Raw genomic sequence first — 16664 nt, 5'->3', positions numbered from 1 at the left:
AGCGAACAATAGCCGTCAAGCGGGGACGCCGATATCTGAAGTGAACAGATCTGAGCGGGAAGCGGCGAAAGCCGCCCGTCTTAACCAATCGCGTGCCTGGGCGGTAACGACCATCTGGACACTCTTTCAATCATAGATTGAGAAGTTGCCCGCCAAAAAGAACTCGTTACAAGCCAAGTTACCCTGTTAAAAATGTAACTAAGTTAGTAACGAAGTTCTTCAGTGTGAAATGTAACTCGCAGTTACTGAGTTACTCTAAAAAAAGAACGAGTTTCTTCCAAGTTACTTTGGACACGAAATAGCATTACGAAAGTGCATCGCGCGTGAGCAGTTGAGTTAGACCTCGAGTTGCCTGCGGAGGAGTGCAACACGCTTAGATCGTTTTCGTTTATGTCCAACAATAGACCTCCCCCTGTTTGTAAACAAATGACGTAATAGTGTTCGACAGTGCCAAAAATTTGGTAGAATTGAACTACGCTCGAAGCTAGAGATGAACAAGGTTGGGCCCGAAAGCGGCGGTGTTGAGGGGATTACGATACGGTTCCTTAAAGGGACAGTCTGGTCCCAGATGTGAAGTAAATGGGCCTCATCAGATGACTCCATATATCTTTACGGGCTACTATGCACAAAATTTCGCTTGTATTCGGCTCCGAGAATTTGTAATGCAATTTTCAATTTGGGTCTTTTGCCCCCGACTTAAAACCGCACTTGGATAGTCGTGAAGCCAGGAGCGTTCTCTTCCGGCCTTTGCGGCGTCTGCTTGGCTCCTCTCGGCGGGCTGTGTGTTCTCTGTGCGTCGCCGTTCTTGGTTTCCGTACTTTCAATACGCATGACATTCCTGCTTTTTATTAACAGTGACTGGTTACTGCATATGTGACGGTGTATGTTGAGCGCTGAAGCATGTGTGTTCCTTAGTGCATCGTGGGAAGAAGAATGAAAACACAACGTCCGGTGTCATTTTTCGGGTTTGCGGAAACCGAACCCCTAAAACAGTTGTGGGTAGCCATGCAGTATTCACCGTCCTGGATAAAACCTCAGTGCAGTGTCGATGCCTTTTCAAAAGACAAGTGTTGTTAAGTTTCGACCTGGTTCTCGTCACATATTTGGCCTACAGCACCAACACCTGCATAGAAAATGTTACAAGCTATATAGTTATGAATAACATAAGGTATTAAACAAATCGCAAATCCTAACTCGGTCAAGTCTCCTCCTCAAATAAGCGCACCTTAATAAGGCACCTCAAATAAGCGCTGAGTGTTGTTGTGTCGTCTTGCACAATTATGACGTCGGGAACAAGAGTCACATCACGGAGAAACCCGATCTCAGTTGTCTCGCGACGTAAACACCCAATTATTATTACGGAGAAACCGAAACCGGATATGGATTAACCGCAGGCTCTCATTCATTTTCTCTAAAACGGGGAAACTTTCACCCTGTCTATTTTACGTGGATGATATACGTGTGGAGCACAATCGAATGGAGTCGCAATCCGAATACCCTCCGGAGGTCCGGACTGTCGCTTTAAAGGGACGCAACCCTCGGTCCTGCTTTTCATTAAATGGGAGGCAGCGAACATGTTGCATCCTGAATAAAGTACTGTCATTCAGTGAATATCATGTTTTATGGCAAAAAATGCCATGAAGGAACCGGAGAGAAGTCAAGAAAATACTTTGGACATGAGTGAAAAGCGAGTTAAAAGTAACTTGGAACTTCACTTAAGTTACTTTGGAAAAGTTACCTGAAAAAGCAACGAGTTCCTCTGAAAGTTACCACGACGCAAAAGTACCGAGTTAAGTTACAAGTTACAGTAACGAGTTTTGTAACGAGTTACCTCGAACTCTGCTTTCAACTGTATGGGCATGAACGGTGCGGGCGCGAAGTACGCGCAAGGCCGATTGAAAAATCACCAGAATTATTCTGGTGTTTCCTGGTGTTCCTCGCGTTAACACTAGACTCTTTTGGTGTTTGTAATGTGCACATCAAAAATGTCTCGCGTGGCAACAGGGTGATTCTGGTGCTGTCGAGTTCTCCTGATGTCAACACCAGAGTGGTCCACTACGACACCAGAATGATTCTGGTACCTTCTAGAATGCTTGGTGCGCGCTCTAGACAGACGAATTGTTTTAATGTGACCGATAGCGGTCAGGTGTGGTTCACTGACACCAGACCTACAGGCGCCAGAGTACGAGCACTACGCGTTGTTAGCATGAAAATCCGCAATTTACAATTATCAGGAGATCGTTAGCGCAGCTTCTTTTCGAAGGGAATGACAATTCGCTTCGTAAATAATTCCCCCGAGTGTCGAAATTGAGACGCTTTCGCGGCTTGCAATCGAGTTTGAAAACGAAAGTTTACGCTCTCATTGTCACATAACACAGAGCCAGCACGATCAGCATTAGCGTTTGTTTTGAAGTCTCAGAGCTGGCCCAGAGTGAAGCTTCCCGTCCTGGTTTTCAACACAAAAAATAAATAAGAATAAAAAAAATTTAAAAAAAACGCACAGATGTGAACAACTTTGAATATCTGTTTCTGAAGTTCTGCAACATGTGTTGTGGTTATAGCCCTGCGCGGATGAGATTTTTCGCATCCGCATCCGACCCGCATCCGCCCACACGTTATCCGCATCCAATCCACAGTCGCACCATACCCAACAGTTTACATCCGCATCCGATCCGCTGAGCAAAACGCACCATCCGCATCCGATCCGCAAAACCGCACGTTTCGAAAGACGTGAAGACCGCCGGAAGCATGTTGGTATAATTTCGGATGCCTCCATGCTGTCACGGAAGTACTCGGTCATGACGACAAGCAAAGGTAAACCTTTCAACAAACGCGATATGGAGAGACTTCTGGAACGCGTGGAACAGGTCCCCCAAGGTCGCCATTTTCCCATGTGTTTGTTCCTATCCCGATGCGTGCAATGCCGGAGGCCGCCCTTAGATACCCCATTGTTACCAGACGTTGGCTTGCGTTTTATTGTAGCGCGCTAAAGATCCAGTTGAAGCACAATCCAAGCTAGGCCAAGTCACCGAAGGAGAAATGGACGACTGCGCCTGCGGCGCCTCATACGACAGGTACGCTATGCGATGCACGCAGCCGTGCACTAGATCCTTCCGATCGCTCAACACGTTTAAAAACGGGACCAAAAAGTGAAACACGACACAGAAAGTTGTTATACGCGTATTATTTGGACATATAAATACTAGATTCATTCGCAGAAACAACAAAAACATTTTGCCGCTAAACTTAGCGCGCTGAAGTGATCCTGAACGGCAACAGTGGTGTATCTAGTGACGGCCTTCTTCGTTCCACGCTTTTCCGTGGTGAGTTTGGGGGACCTGGCGTGGAACGCTACCTCGTCGGTGCTCGCGCGGTTCGAGACGCCAGAATGCCTCCTCTCCCGTCTTGGCGCCGTGCATGGTCAAAGGTGAACCCAATTAAGCATGTGCTCGCTGTCGGCTGACGGCGCGCAATACAAATAAATTGCTGGTGAAAAAATGACAGCACGCGGTATATCCGCGTCCGATCCGCGACCGATCCGCTGCCTTCGTATGCGCATCCGAGCCGCATCCGACCTCGCGCCATCCGAATCCGATCCGCACACCGCAGAAAGTGCAAAATTTTCATCCAAATCCGCAAGTATCTTGCGGATACCCGCTTCCAGCCGCGGATGGTGCAGGGCTCTAGTTGTGGTTTGCTTCTCAACCTGTGCACAAGTGGAAGTATGAGAAGATACAAGCGATGCATCTGGGGCAGACGTGACGACTGGTCGTTAATGTCTGTGAATGTGCGTTTCGTCCGGCATTGTGTGGACTGGATATTCATTGGATATGGACTGCAAGAAGAGAGGACGGAAAATGTGACCGAAGAGTCGATCGAGTATGTTTTTTCTAAATCATAACTGTACCGTATGTGGTGTATTCACACTTGCAGAAGAAATGACATCACTTTTTTTTTTTACTTTTGATGTGATGTGCATGCTTCTCCTAAATGTGTATCATTATCGTCAATGGGGGCCATAATATAGACAGTTTCGTTACATGCACTTTTCTGTTCCTATTCCTCATTATGTTCAGTATAATATATGCAAACAATGAACAGCCTGCTTAGACCTGGGACACCTTCGCAGTAGAAACAAACCTTTGATTTCTTGTTGTATTGTTGACTGATTTGATGAGTCGCATGCCTTAATGAGTACGTCACAAGCAGCTTTAATAACGGAATGTTGCGCATTCATGTATGCACGGTGCAAACCAGGATGGCGTTCATGGTGTTTTCTAATCCTCGACTCTTGAACATTATGCTGTTTCACGCGTTCGATCTCGTGAGGCACTTGGCTCCTCAGAAACGTCACGAGGCTTTAAAAGCTGTGCATAGCTTCGAACGCTCAGAGAAACACAGGAAAGCACTAACACCGTGTTCGTGCTGTGGAGCCGCGCTTGTACAGTCCTGTGTCTTTTTTTTTCTCCCTCTCTCCCTCTCACGTCTTCAACTATGCACAGCTTTCAGTGCCTCGTGAGGTTCCTGAGGAACCAAGTACATCACGGGATTGAACGCATCAGACATCATAATGTACAACAGTGGAGCGTCAGGAAACACCAGGGACCCTGGTGTGCAACACCAGAGCACACACGTGAGACATAAGAGATCCTAGTGTGGAACATCAGGGAAAAGACACTGGGAATACCAGGTAATTCTGGTGCTAAAGTGCTATACTCCGGGCTTAGAAAACATCGTTTATTTTATTTTGTCAGTGAAAAGAAGGTGCCTCAAGGATACTGTACGCGAAATTTCAATCCTGTTTACAAACGTCGTCCATTTGTCAATTTTTGAAGATCTGCTGAGCCTCCACAAGTCTCGATGAAGCAATGAGCGGGTTACCTGATCATCAGCCCACAAATTGCCATGATGTCACGTTCTGGAAAGGGCACTCGTCTCCTAGCTACAACGCCGGCGTCCGGGGAAGGTCACGTTATGGAGAAGTCATTTCAGGCTGATCGAAAGAGGGGAAAATGGGAGAGATCTCTTCCCCCATTCTTTGGGTTTTCTCCAAGGTCAGAGCAGTCGGATGGTATGTCACGTGGGGCTCAGCTTGAGGAGTGCAAGTGAGCATACCCGGAAGATGCGAAGGGCAACAGCGTTCCCAAATGAGAGCCGGGCTCTTCATCGGAGGATAACATGACGTCACAGTTCTCAAAAATAAAAATTAATTGTCCGTAGCTTTCGCGTCACGTAGTACGAAAATATTTTGCAGGAATGTAAAGTGAGACAAGAAGATTTCAGTAACATAACTTTGGTAGGATTCTGAAGATACGATATCTTGTCCGAAGGGGCACTTTAACGTCAGAGAAGAAAACAAGGTCCCAAATCATAGCCACTAAAAACATCACCCGTTGTCGGACTCGAAAACGCGCTTTGCCGGCCTCTCGCATAGTCGAATTTCTTTAGTTGATGCCGATGACGGTATAGCTAGCAGCTTTGTGCTGTGTTGACTTGTGCTTGTTCGCGCCTTTGACGCAGCCGCCAATGGTAAAAGGGTCATGATGCTGCCGCAGGTCAAAAATCTATCGGCGCACACGCCTGCAGTAACACACAGCCGTAATCCATTAATGAAACCCTGATATTGCGTAAAAATAGAGACACGACAATGACGCCGCTCCGGAATGCCATCACCATATTCGCCCACAGTATGCCCACACACCAGACACAGCCACACACGTGCCACGTGATGTACCCTGGACTACAAACGTGGATAGGAGCGCCCGGCGACAAAATCCGTAGCTAACGGTAGCAGCGGAGAAAGTGTTGCCAATAGTTTTCCGAATTGCGCCTGTTGTCGTAGGCTAAAAATACGCGACGTTCCTCCGGCTGATACAACATGGCTGCCTCCAGGCGGCTACATTGAGAGAGGAAAGAGACCCGTTCAAGTCCTTTGCTCTCCTCAGATCCTCCTCTCCGCCTTTCGTTCTAGCCTTTCTGTGCAATATTTGTGATCTATTGAGAACGCGAGCATAATCTAGGCTAACCATCTTGCGGGTCGTAGGCATCAGCAATGTGCGCTGTCTCGTCGGGGTAGGTGCCGAGCAGGTGCACCATGCGTGCATGCACCGTGCACCCGAGCGTTCCAATATGATTGGAACAAAATTGGTTTGTGCAATATGATTTGTTTGGCTGTCGAGGTTTCACAGACCACGTCATACGAAGAAACACGGAATTGTCAAAGGGCACATACTAGGAGCATTAACACTTCTGTCCATTAACATCGTCATAAAGGCCTGCCGTCATCTACGCTGATGTCTGGGAGGGAACTTCGAGAGGTGAGAGATCGCGCCTGTGAATGAAGGTACTCTCGTGAATGAATGTCGCAGCTCGTTTGACTGGCAGAGCCTGGAACCCTTTGACCCGGAGGGTAGAGCACGGTGGGCTTGTACGTATTCAGCTTGAAATATTCTCCCATGCAACAAAGGACGGCAAGGAAGACGAAGCTGCAAGCGATGACCACGATCCGAGGAACGAAGCTTGCCCGATTAAGGCCCCTCTTCCTACAGCCGCTGCCGTAACTGTAGAAGCCTGGAGCGCAGGTGCACACTCTGTCCACGCATATGGCGGGCTGAAAACATTGGGTTCCAAAATTAGCGACACTCTGCTATTCTAATAGGCTCCATTTTATTTCACCAGCGGCATCTTAAGCGCCACCTGCGAATAAAGTGGATGTTTCAAACGCAATCCGCCAGAAGGTTTTGACTCCGAGACATTCCAAAACGAAGATGAGCCACTTGCATTCATATCAGCGTGCATTCACACGAGTAGCGTTACCCAATATTCCGGCAGAATCGTGACATCTTTTAATATAACTGCGCAACCAATCAAAATTTACGCTATTCCTTTCTACCCCATCTCAAGGCATGCAAAGACGCGATTCTAGTTAGCGTCTCCAATTATTGCTCGCGATTTTTTTTTTTTTTTTTGCTAACTAATGGGACGTCGCGCATCTGTGTCGCGCCTCTTCAGATGGAGAGAAGATGAAAGGCGCAACTTGCAGGTTTTTGGCGCTTAAACCATGAACGGCGCAATGAATCCTGCTTCCAATTTCTGTAAACGTAGCGGAAACTCATTTCGTAAGGATAAAGTCATGCGTTATAATGCCCCTTCAACGATACATTCCATGGAGCTGTCTTTATGCCAGGACAGCAGGGGGATTTTTTGAGTCCATCCCTGTTTACGCGCATATCGTGATCGAACTGACCTCGACGCAAATCAATAAGTTGTCGCAAAATTTATCTCTCTGGGTCACGCTAACGAACGCTACAAAAAGTTCTCCTCCCAGAATGAGAGATTGCTGTGAAACCTTCCTATTGCTCGTGCTCAATGCCCCATGTCAGATGACTAAACCAAAATAATAAGCAAATTAGCGCGCTGTCTCTAGCTCTCTACGCACCGTTGGTCGCGCGTCCACGTCTTTGGTCCATTGAATTGAATTGAACCCTTATTTCACATTGTAGCAAGTACAATGTGGGAGGTCCCGTGCAAAAAGCTGCAAGCAGCAGCTTGACAAGGCTCTGGGTTGCCTCTGACCGTAACAGCTATCAATTAAAAATATACACGGAACACACGGCACACAACGTCCACTATGTCACTTATCAAATTAATCCTATCTACGCTAATGGCTAACACAAATGGAACAGTAGTGAACATATTAGACACACTTAAACAAGTAACATTTGGCGATTTTATTTGTGGAAAATTTTTGCATCGATTTGGAATTTACTTGTCGATTTGGAATACATTGTTGCATTACACACCCCCTTTAACGATACATTCTAGGGAACTGTTTTTTATGACAGGGGGCTTTTTTTAGCGTTGTTCTCGAGCGAACTGACCTCGACGCAAACCCGGAAGTTGTCGCAAAACTCATCTCGAGCGACGTGCGTGATGCATCCCGAAGAAGTGTTCTCATATCCGTCCTGACAGACGCATCGGTTGTGTTCTGTGTCGCATTCGAGGCTGAAGCCAGTGCACTGGGTCTTGAAGTAGCAGAATCCGTCCAGGACATGGTTGCGTATGCACTGCTCTAAGATCTGTAACAGAGGAACGCAGAATAGTTTCTTTTACTCTTCGAAACACTGTGGCTTCGAGACCTTGTCTGTGTTGTCTTTTTTTTTTTTTGTCCCCCAGTATCGCGTTTTTAAGTTATGCGATTGTAGCTATGCTTCTGCCAACTAGACATATGAGAATGCACGGAACACTCGCTGTGTTATAGCACGATGTTACTCCGCAATACTCCGCGGTAAGCATGAAATCTTGAATCGTTGTCAAGCGAGCGTTCCTGGCAGTTTCCGTCACAGAATGAACATACATCATGAAGGTTGGCGTTGCCGACACATTCGCATCTCGGTAGATCTTCCAGGCCAAACACGCAATTGACGTCCTGGCCAACGCAGCGCGCAGAGTGACCACACAGTGAGCCCATGTTTGAATGACCGGGAAAGACGGCATTTGGTGTCCCGTCGGGCATGGTGTAGCTCTGAACTTCAAAGGCACTGCTCAGCTGGTAGATACTTCGGGTCTCCTTCCTCGTGGTCACACGGCAGCTGACAGTGTGCGACCCAAGGGAAGCGACCAGGATGCGGAGTGCGCTGTAGCGCATCTGCGGAAAATTTGAGTCGTTTGTACTCGACTTTTATTTATTTTTAATTTTTTGCTTAAAGGGCCACTACAGACTGCAGAACCGACTACAGTACTACCGAATAGATGCAATTACAATCCACGTATGTTGTACTGCATTCTCGAAAAATTTGCTTCCTCAATGCGACGCGGGCGTATCCTAAAATTACTTTTTATTTTGCAGAAGTATGACGTCATGCGCTGCGCAATGTCCCCGCGCGTGGCAATATTGCTTGTCTCGGGTCGATTTCCGTTTCCTCTTCACAGGCGTTCACAATCTTCTCACCCTGGGAGGAGAGGGAGACTGGCGCTGCTGTTAAGCGAGAGACGGCGGAGTATTTAGGGACATCACTTGCTCTTGGAGAATTCGAAACTATTGAGTTTTGGGGTATTTTCCAAGAATTAGTGAAAGCGCGTTATATTCGCTTACGGCATATACAGGGTGTCTCACGTAACGTGTCAGAAAATAACATTTACAAATCTGCACGGTGGAAAATTAAGGGGCCAACGGTATTGACCTTCTGAGACTTGTGTGAGAATACTTATATGAATTTTTCGTCATAGGAAATTTATTTTTCCGAATTAACGCCCGGAAATTGCCTAGCCAACCTAACATTTTTTCGACAGATTCGGGAAAGTAGCGTCGTGTTTAGCCCACCACGGAAAAATTCATTTCGTGCTACAAAAGTAAGTTGTTTTTTTCTGACGCGCGTATGTCACTGGCGCACGTCGGTCGCAAAGATGCGATGAGAGGGGGACATACCCCTGCCAGATGACAGACAGAACACTGCAAAAAACAAGAGGAAAGGGAAAGGAAGAGACATCGCGATAATAATTTGAGGCTACATGGCTTTCCATTGGCACAGGGCAAGGCATGTACTCCTGTCATCACATCTTTTTGCGTCCGATTTCGTGCACCGTCCAAATACACGCGTCAGAAAAAGCCGATTTTCCCATTTTTTTCCCCGCTCCTTACTTTCATGCTATGAAATGAATTTTTCCGTGCTGGGCTAAACCAGACCCGTGCTTCCCTAATCTGTCGAAAAAATGTTAGCTTGACTAGGCAATTTCCGGACTTTAATTCTGAAAATTAAATTTCCCATGGCGAAAAAAACAAAAGTGTTCTCACACGACGGCAAAAACTCTCTGAAGGTGAGTACCGTTGACCCCCTAATTTTCAGACGTGTAGATTTTGAAATATAATTTTTTGCACGTTACGTGAGACACCCCACATATTTTGCGCATTGAGCCGTCGAGCAACTCTTTAGTCCCTAGTGGTATCAAAGCATCGTTATGCCCAACAAAGCCGTAGAGTAGCACTATATACGGGGTGGCCCATCAACCATGATGAAAAACATAGGCCCGGGAGAGACATGCGGTCCTTTTTCTTGTTGCCAATAACTTTTGCCACATATTGGTAACATTGTTATTTCATTTCAGTTGACGGAAAGTTACTTTCTTGAATTGAATTCCAAAATTTCCCTAGGCAACCCAACGTTTTCTTTGCGGAAATGGGTTCTTCGTGGATAATCCCACTCGTAATGCAATTGTAAAAATAAATTCGCCGAAAATCCGTGGAAATGAGCGCTTTGCTCAGCCTCTTTTTTTGACGGCTTAGTTTGGGCGCAAAGCTGCGAAGAAAAAAGGTTACATTGAGACGTCACACGAGGGGGAAAGGGTTACAAGCCATACCCACGGAACAAACACGCGCGGTGAGGGCGGCAATCAGAGTTATCCTATAAAAAATGAGGTCACCCGAAGGCTTGTAACCCTTTCGCCCTCGTGTGGCGTGTCAATGTAACCTCCGTTCTTCGCAGCTTTGCGCTCAAACTACGACCCGTCAAAAAAGAGGCGGAGCCAAGGGCTCATTCCTACGGATATTCGGCGAATTTATTTCGGCAATTGCCACTGCATCACGAGTGGGATTATGTGCTATACTGAGTAAAATGACCACGGGAGCCCATTTTCGCAAAGAACTAACGTGTTCTTTGCCTTGGGAAATTTCGGAGTTCAATTCAAGAAATTAACTTCCGTCAGTTGAAATGAAATAAAAAAAATTTAACCAATAAAAAATTTAACCAATATGTGGCAAAAGTTATTGGCAGAAAAAAATCCGTTAACCGCATGTCTCTCCAGGGCCTACGTTTTTACTATGAATTTCTATCATGGTCGGTGGACCACCCTGTATAAGTTTCATAGGTGAAGGTGTACGAAAAATTTAGTAATAAAAAGCTCCGCGTACGAAGGCGTCTTGATGAGTGACGTCAGCGCCCTGGGAGAGCAGCTTACATCAAAGAGCTGGCTATTAACAAACCTCCATTCTCTAGTGAGACTCTCAGTACGACAGCATACACGTCCGACGGAACACAGTAGGCTTACCTTGTAATTTCTGGATTTGATGAGGATGACATTCTGGTTAGCGTCTTCAGCAACTTCGTACAAGTCTCCGGATGGCACCTCCTCTTGGTCGACAAGCCATTGGAAAGAGACGTCTTCGTCAGCCAAGAGCGCCATACAGACGAAGCGTGCCCTGTCTCCCTGGTGGACGATGCTCTGTGAAGTATACAAGCGCAGGTCGAGAGGCGTCCCCTCCAGAAGATACTTGTCCATGAAGGTGTCGTTCCCTGAAGACTCTCCACATGGGACCGATAAGAGCAGCAAGAGAAAGGCAATTTCGTATCGGTGCTCGCTTCTCGTTTGAAACCTGTCATGAAACATCCCTTTCACCAAAACCTCTCGACCTCACGACCAACGCACCCACCTGATGTGATGCTGTCCCATAGAATGGTTCGAGATAGTAAGTGAACGTCTCAAAGAGCACAATTGATGCTGTGACATCCACGGAGCTTAGGCTTCTATCTTCTTCTTCTTCCACCACTAGGAATAGTGGCCACCAGCCACACAGGGCTTCTATCTCACAATCACTCGCGCATACTTAGAGCCACTTCGCTTCTCGTAAGCAGGGACCAGACTGTAACACGTAAAATCTTTTATCGCCGCTTTCCCGTGGTATAGATTCATCAGCAGCCCATTAAAAATGAAAAAAAAAGAAGAAGGAAAATTCAGGTCGTGGAACTTTGCCGAATAATAGAAGGTGATTTCGAGAGCAAATGGCTTACATTGCCGATTTATACTGGCTATTGGCGCAGCAGTCCCTCTGATATCAACAACCAAAATATTTCCGAAAACCAGCGTTTCGTAAAACCAGTCGCTAAATCGTAAATCCGTAAGCCGTGACACCTTCCCTAAAACGATACCCACTGGACCATAGGTTGACTCCAAAAAGGAAGCAGTGAACTCTCCGGGTTTCCCCTTCCGTTCGCTTTTTTTTATGCATTTGGACTTCGCTAACATATGGAGACACGAATGAAGGTACGGTGCCATTTCTGCTTCCCATGCCAAATGGAACCATTTTTCTCTGGAATACGCTATTAGTATAGATAGGTGGTTAGTACGGACCCTAGGTGCCTGGTCCGATCCCCCCAGCGTCGGCCGACTTTTTTCCCGCGACCGGCGGGTGGCGCTCGGGTGGAGGCTCTTACCTGTGGGCGGAGCGTGGCCATAGGGCTGCGTGCGCGCTTACCCGCTCACATTTTTTTCGCCTGGGCCGACTTTTTTCGTCATTTTTCAGCCTGGGCTGACCTGAATTGCAATTTTCCCGCCGCTACAACAGGTGTGCAGTAAGCAGTTTACATGCAAAGGATAGCCATACGCCAAAGTACATGTTAAAATATATTTATTAAAGTCACTAGTGTCGGGAATTATGTTATGACTCTGTGTGAAGGAGAAAAACTTAGCCAAAAATCTGATGCAGAAGAAACACAATACACGTAACAAAAGTTATACTTATTACCGGCATGATGCAATCGTATTGAAGGGGTATCATACATCATACATAATATTTTTTATTAATGGAAGTTTTCAATGAATCAGAAGGGTAGCATATTTTAATCAAGGAGGATATTTTTAATCAATACGATTACAATCAAAAATTAAGTTTTATTATAAAAAGTCTAACATTATTATACGTGAGCACCATAGCGGAGTTTTAATTACAAAGTTCTGACAGACGTACGTAACTTCATGCACAAAAGCTAATATTCCATTATTGCACATTTAATCAAAGAAGATATTTTTAACCGATATGGTTACAATCAAAATTACAAGTTTTTTTTATAAAAAGTCTCATAGTATTATACGTGAGCACCATAGTGGAGTTTTAATTACAAAGTTCTGATAGATGTACGTAACTTCAAGAACAAGAGCTGGGCCGACTTCTCCAGCGATTTTTTATTATTTTTTCCAGCGCGCGGTGGCTGATGCGCAGGTGAGGGGCTGTCCGAATGCTTACCACCGGGCCGACGGGTTCGGTGCACCCTGGGCGGACTTCTTTGGCGATTTCTCTGCCCGGGCCGACCTCTCCAGCGATTTTTTTATTTTTTCCAGCGCGCATTGGGTGGCGCGCAGGTGAGGGGCTGTCCGTGTGCTTACCACCGGGCCGAAGAGCTGAGCGTACACTTATGATTGTACACTCTGGGGCGACTTCTTTGGCTATTTGTCAGCCTGGGCCAACTTCGTTCGCAATTTTTTCAGGTGGCGCGTGAGTGGTATACATGCAACTAAGCGGGTGAGGGGTTGTCTGAGTGCCTACCGGCGAGCCGGAGAGCTGCGCGTACACTTATGATTGTACACTCTGGGGCGACTTCTTTGGCTATTTGTCAGCCTGGGCCAACTTCGTTCGCAATTTTTTCAGGTGGCGCGTGTGTGGTATACATGCAACTAGGCGGGTGAGGGGGTGTCCGAGTGCCTACCGGCGAGCCGGAGAGCTGCGCGTGCCCTTATCATTCTGTAGTTTTTCACCTGGGCCGACTTCGTTCGAAGTTTTTCAGGCGGTGCGTGAGTGGTTTACATGTAATAGGGACATGCACACTGTCATCCCAGCCAGACAATGATACCATCACACCTGAGCCGACTTCTTTGGCAATTTTTCCTCCTGGGCTGACTTCCTTCATAACTTTTTCGCTACAACAGTGGTGCAGTAGGCAATTTACACGCGAGTAGCGGCATGCACATTGACAACATCTGGGCAGAGAAATGCTTTGAACGATGCGTCTGCCAATATGCAAACAACAGACAGGAAAACAATAGCGAAACAAACTATCAAACATTATAAATTTATTAAATTGAAATGGAAATAATCTATATTTTGAACTATCATAAAATACTCCTTGTGACCTAACAATATAGAATTTTCATCCTACTCAGGCACTATAAGCATTACCTTGACAGAGGTATCCAAACACGCAGTACAGCTAAGCTTTACACAGTACAGCCAATCTATGCTACTTGAGCCCGGTGGGGTCACTCTCTCCCTCTATACACCCCAAAAGCAAAGAAACTGCACATCCTTTGTCAATGGGGTGGGGGAACCCTCTCTCTTTCTCACATTCTTTCCTCCAAAGGGAAATATTCTTAGGACCGGTGTACAGAGGCGATATTGTTTATTGATCAACTGTTGCAAATCAGCATTGGAATTATTCGATTCTCAAGAACATAATAAGCATTCTATCAACAAACAATAGCACGCAAAGAGAAAAAATCTAAGAACAGACTTTTATGTCAGTGCAAACTGGTTTTAGAGTAACATTATCTAAGCAAACGAAAAATATTGTCGGCGTAAACAATACTCAATCAAAACGAGAAATGTTGTATTTAATGTATTTCAAATCAGACACAGCTATTATGCATGCATTATTCTCAACTCACAAAATGTCAATCGAGTGGATATCTGAAGCAAAGTGAGAAACTCAAATTTATTCAATGATAGAAACAATACTCATTCGAAAACGAGAATCAAATTTAAGTGCGTCATTTTATGATAACTTTGCAATAGTAATTTCTACATGCAGAATCCACAAACAAACAACTCATCTGAAATGCAAATTAATGTAAAAGTTTGCTACAGCGAAAATCAATGCACACTGCTTAAAAATACTTTCCAAACTAGTAGAATATTTTTAGTAATATCAATCAAGCAATCATCTGAAACAAACTCAAAGCAGTAATTAATTAAGGCAAACACTTTCTGAACAAGCATGGCGATACATCACAGGAACACGTCTTTTTCATTCAGAGCCCAAAAGAAAAAAAGAAATGAGACAGGGAAGCAGAGTGCTCATGCACTTTCGCCAAGGTTACGCCCACGGGGAGTAGGGGGATCCCACAATGGTCGTGGTGAAAGTCATAAACTGACTCCAACAACTCAAGCCGGGAATTGAGGGTTCTAGTGCGTTTAAAGCTTGCGTTTTTCTTACTCATCACCTCTTTTTTGTAAATTGATTTTCATAATTCTCATGACAGGTGGATATTAATAACATTCTAAGCACGATAACACAATACATTTTTAATCAATAAAATGAGCGCCAATATGATTTAATTAAGTGTCGAGGCACACTACAGAACAGAACAGACATTTGATATACATTGAAGAGATTGACGGATTTTGTACTCGTTACCATAAGTCATGAGAGGATGTGATAAAAAGCTGCTTCGAAAAAGAAGAGTTACAAAATAATTCACACAATAATATCACAGCATTTCAATACGTCCTACACATGGTCGTATTCCGGGATATGGTGCAAATTATGGAATTCAAGGTGCAAGAACTTGTAGGCCGAATCCAGAATAGTTATAAAAATATTTGTATGTCAACATCGGAACGACCACTGGGATTGATGGTGGAGTTTTTGAGGTTCGCTAACGAAGAATTTAAATGCAATAGACCAAATGTAATTGTGACCATCGCAATGGGCGTTGCATTAATCAAGCAAGCAATCCGACCAAATTAACATATGCAAGCAGTCTATATCGCGCGATTCATTACGGATTTGTTGAAATTACAGCTAACAGTTGAAATGGAAAATACATAAAAAATCTTATCACGTGATATGTTCCACTAGAGCCTGTACACATTTATTTTATTCTATCAGTTCTTGCAATGACGTTGAATGAACAGAAGTTCAATATTGTCGTGCAAGGTCAGATGTATCATCACTTATTGAAACTCAGCAAACATATCAATTGTGGTAGACCACCGGACGATTTTCACCTAATACTCTCTTGTACACCATTCAAGAATCTTCATAAAAAGAAAGGAAACATCAATAAGAGATTGTGCAAGTTCATCGTAACAAAGTGCAAGTTGTTGAAGCAATGCAAAAACGGCGACGACATATCGCCTGCGTTAATCAACGTTGGATTCAAGCGCCCAATAATCAGAATAAACTATTTGATGTCTTCGGAATTCATCAATCAAGACAACAAACGAAAACTTCAGAGTTTGGATAACTGTAATTTGTCGAAATAAACAAGTGTATAACTGGAATAATAAATGTATTCTTTGCCATCAGTGTAATGTATTCTACACATGACAACGAAAACAGCTTATGATTAGATTGACGATTGCTGAGACCTTTATTGCACAGTATGTACAAGGATGTTCGCATGGAATCAGCACTGGCAATCAAAGAGATTTTACACTACCACATTCTATACAACACCGAAACCCGAAGGAAATAATTGTAGAAGAAGAATCGCTAATTGAAATTGAGAGGCACGTTACATCGATCTTTGTTTACAAAGAGGGTCACTAATATTTTGTGAAAGCATATTTTATGAATTAAATGTATATATTTTCTCAAGCGGTTGGACAGTTGTCAATATATGTTGAAAGGAATCTATTAACAAATGACGCGATGCAATGATGGATTTTGCGAGCATGACGCGCAGGCAGAGTCTACAACTTTAATCATCGTAACACGCGGCACACAATCGCATTCAGATTTTGGGAGAATCGAATCACACAACTGTCATCAGAAATGTTTACCCACTACACAATGAAGATGAGCACTATGCATCAACACACTGGAAGATATGTAATTGTAATAAGTAAATATTACTTTTGCAGACTTAATCAAAGCAACACACACAAAGATAGATCC

General features: G+C 44.8%; 1 protein-coding gene across 1 annotated transcript; it reads right to left on the bottom strand.

Moving 5' to 3' along the window:
* Window positions 1-6127: 6127 nt before the first annotated feature.
* LOC135371276 (uncharacterized) lies at window positions 6128-11489 on the bottom strand. The gene is made up of 5 exons (XM_064605376.1): window positions 11426-11489; window positions 11044-11368; window positions 8357-8647; window positions 7881-8078; window positions 6128-6610 (listed from the first exon to the last, which is right to left on the bottom strand). Exons 1-5 carry the CDS (start codon window positions 11443-11445, stop codon window positions 6266-6268), a joined length of 1179 nt encoding a protein of 392 aa, XP_064461446.1. The 5' UTR covers window positions 11446-11489; the 3' UTR covers window positions 6128-6265.
* Between the last annotated feature and the right edge of the window lie 5175 nt (window positions 11490-16664).

The sequence above is a fragment of the Ornithodoros turicata genome, chromosome 1 (genome assembly GCF_037126465.1).
Source record: "Ornithodoros turicata isolate Travis chromosome 1, ASM3712646v1, whole genome shotgun sequence".
Taxonomy (NCBI): Eukaryota; Metazoa; Arthropoda; class Arachnida; order Ixodida; family Argasidae; genus Ornithodoros; species Ornithodoros turicata.
This window is presented reverse-complemented; position numbering and strand designations above follow the sequence as displayed.

What these genes read in the sequence shown, in the direction of transcription:
- LOC135371276 (XM_064605376.1), bottom strand. Translation starts at nt 11,445, where the DNA reads ATGGGACAGCATCACATCAG. An exon ending in TCAAATCCAGAAATTACAAG is followed by an intron (nt 8,648 to 11,043) that starts GTAAGCCTACTG and finishes AATTTTCCGCAG; the next exon opens with ATGCGCTACAGCGCACTCCG. An exon ending in GCAACGCCAACCTTCATGAT is followed by an intron (nt 8,079 to 8,356) that starts GTATGTTCATTC and finishes CCTCTGTTACAG; the next exon opens with ATCTTAGAGCAGTGCATACG.